This window comes from Setaria italica, chromosome II (assembly GCF_000263155.2).
Source record: "Setaria italica strain Yugu1 chromosome II, Setaria_italica_v2.0, whole genome shotgun sequence".
Lineage (NCBI taxonomy): Eukaryota > Viridiplantae > Streptophyta > Magnoliopsida > Poales > Poaceae > Setaria > Setaria italica.
This window is the reverse complement of record NC_028451.1, coordinates 30,901,443-30,904,183: the sequence shown is the minus strand read 5'-3', so window position 1 is coordinate 30,904,183 and position 2,741 is coordinate 30,901,443. Positions and strand designations below refer to the sequence as shown.

At 49.7% G+C, this 2,741-nt stretch overlaps 1 protein-coding gene across 1 annotated transcript in view; it reads right to left on the bottom strand.

The window, feature by feature from the left end:
- Window positions 1–307, bottom strand: part of LOC101773330 (L10-interacting MYB domain-containing protein-like) — a 1,101-nt gene extending 794 nt beyond the window's left edge. Inside the window, exon 1 of the mRNA XM_004959399.2 lies at window positions 88–307. Coding sequence (XP_004959456.1) covers window positions 88–307 — 220 coding nt within the window. The remainder of the gene's footprint in view (window positions 1–87) is intronic.
- Window positions 308–2,741: the final 2,434 nt, after the last annotated feature.

Genomic DNA, 2,741 nt, shown 5'->3' with positions numbered 1-2,741 from the left:
CAGCTCTAGCTTTTTTCCACCATTCGTCATCCATAGCTATAGTCTTCCTTATAGGATCCCAACCAGTCCCTATTTGCCTCAGCATTAGTTTCTTCCATGCCTTGAAATCTTCCTTTAACTTGTCCCATTTGTTCTTGATCTGAGCCTTCGTAACCACTATTCCAGCCCTTTCTTTGAACCCTTTCTCAACCTCAGCATACCCAAGTGCATTCAAGTGTGTGTTTGGCCTATTTCCTTTTCCAACTTGTTCAGCAAATAACATACACAACACCCGAGTGTTCTCCGAGTTCCAATCAATTTCAGGCATCTATCCAACTCACAAATATCATATTAGAAACCATTAATCTACAACATTTTACAACAAATATATCACCGATTAATCAAGTTTGAACTGCCCCAGTTTACAGACTTTTCCTCTAGCTAAACACCTCTATCAATCAAGTTTGAGAATTGTGCAAAAGCACAATAACAGTAGTATATCTAACAGTACTATTTGCTTGTGGAATCTTTGAACTCATGGTACTAATATCTAACAGTACTACCCTAAAAGCATAATCCACAATCTTTTTACAGAATACAATGGGAGAGAGACGCGATACCTTTTGGGGCCGAAGGGCAACAATCTTTCCCGTCTCAAGTTCCCGTGCCCTGAATACACTGCTATAAGTGCCTTGCCCAACCTAGACACAATGCAACAAACAGAAATGGTCAGACCTTTAGAAGCCACAGAAAACATGTATCTAAATAAAATATCATATATACATGGAGAAAAGAATGCAGGTTCTCATTCAGCATAGAAGGCAGTGCATACGATGGCACACCAGAAATTGAACCTGTATTCCAGAGTTTTATTCCCCTTGTTGTTTCCCAATTATCTCTCCATGGTACGGTGATCACATAGAAGAAATGGTATAAAGAGATCAATTCCCTACCAGAAAAGCATTTCAACAATGGAGACGACGAGGCCATGTGATGCCTCACCGAAGGAGACACCGGATCAATCAAGTCACATCCCCTACATCCTCATAACAATTGTCGATTATACTAGTTTATTGTTCATGTCGTAATCCATCACCAACAAAGTACTACTAACAAACACAATGATAAAGGACACCAGAAAGATACAGTCACGGAAATTACAGTTAGACCAAATTACAGTCCCAACAACTACTACCATCCTTCTAAAATTCCACGTGCACGCAAAAATTTTGCCACGGAAAATGACCCACGAGCTATTGAGCTGAATCAGTCACGAAATCTGAACCGAAATGAATTCACATAGGAAATTCAGCCGAAAGCTCCACAATACCTTCTGCAGCTTCTCGAAGGAGTCAGCCTTGAGCGGAATCCACCCCTGGATGGCCTCCCCGGCGACAGCGCTGAGCCACGGTGGCCACTCGGCCGCCACCTGCTCCCCCTCCAGGGGCGCGCGGCCGGCGCGCGGCCGGCCCAGGGGCGCTGCGGCCGCCGGCGGGGCTTCGGCGCCGGGGTGAGCCGGCCGCCGGCGGGCTTCGGCGGCGGGCGAGATGGCCGGGCGAGACGGCCGGCTCGGGATTCGGCGGCGGCAGCGATTCGGCGGCGGCGGTGATTCGGCGGCGTCGGGGCTTCGGCGGCGGGGAACTGCGGCCGGTGGCGCCCTTCGGCGGCGGGGCGCGACGCCCGACGGTGGGGAACTGCGGCCGGCGGCACCCTTCGGTGGCGGGGCGCGTCCAGATGCGGCGGGAGGCGGAGGTAGGTGGTCGGGCGGGGCTAGGGCGGCTGGCGGCGGGGGAGGACGGCGAGGCTCCGGCCGCCGGCAGGGGCTACGGCGGCGGCGCAGGTCAGCGCAACCCTAGCGTGAAGAAGGCCGGCCGAGTACTCACGCGAGAGTGAAGAAGGAACAGAGGCGCGAGGAAAGAAAGAATGAAACGTTATCTTTGTGTAATCAGTGGCAGTGGTGGGTAATTACCCACCAACTCCACGAGGAGGTTCAAAAAAGGACGTTTTGGAGCAGCAAAAGGGGTGCTCCAAAACTCCAACCCCAATTGCACTACAGCTCCATGGAGTTGGCAGCTCCATGGAGTTTTGGAGTTGACGTGTTTGGCTGGTTTTTTTTCTTGGAGTCGCTGGAGTTACGGAGTGGAGCCGTGCCAAACACCCCCTTAATGCATGAGCTGCGTCAACCAAACAGCGGGTAAGTAGAGCGGCACGCAAAGCAAGGAAGAAAGAGCATTCTTTATTCAGGGCACCGGGTGCAAATCCTGGCTCCAGGTGCTAGCATTTTCCCCTTAGCTTTACCAGCTCCATCCTTGTGTTTCTTGTCCTGTCTCCTGTTGGGATAGGCTTCACACCTAGTTGAGTTCTACGTGAGCACCTGATACTTTCAGCGCCAGTTCATCATGTCCTTCACATGTCAGTGAGGTAAGGCTGGGTCCTGAGTTGATGTCCCCCCAGAAGTTGTAGTGGTCCAAGGGGGTTTTGCTGGTTTTCTCCAGCTAAAAAACCATGTTTGTTCTTATTAGTTGGATTGGTCGTTGCACCAAATTTGTGGGGAAGTATGGTTTGTATAGTTTCTTGGGTCCATTTTTTCTCGTAGCACATTTTTTGGGTCCATTTTTTTCTAATAAATACTACGGCAATGCTGTTGTTGTTAAAAAAAAAGATAAGGCTGGAAGGTTTGAACACTAAGATCAAAATTGAAGGAATATCGTGTTGTTTGCATGGAGCTATGCAGGCCAATTTAAATGTCCGCCCGCCATTTT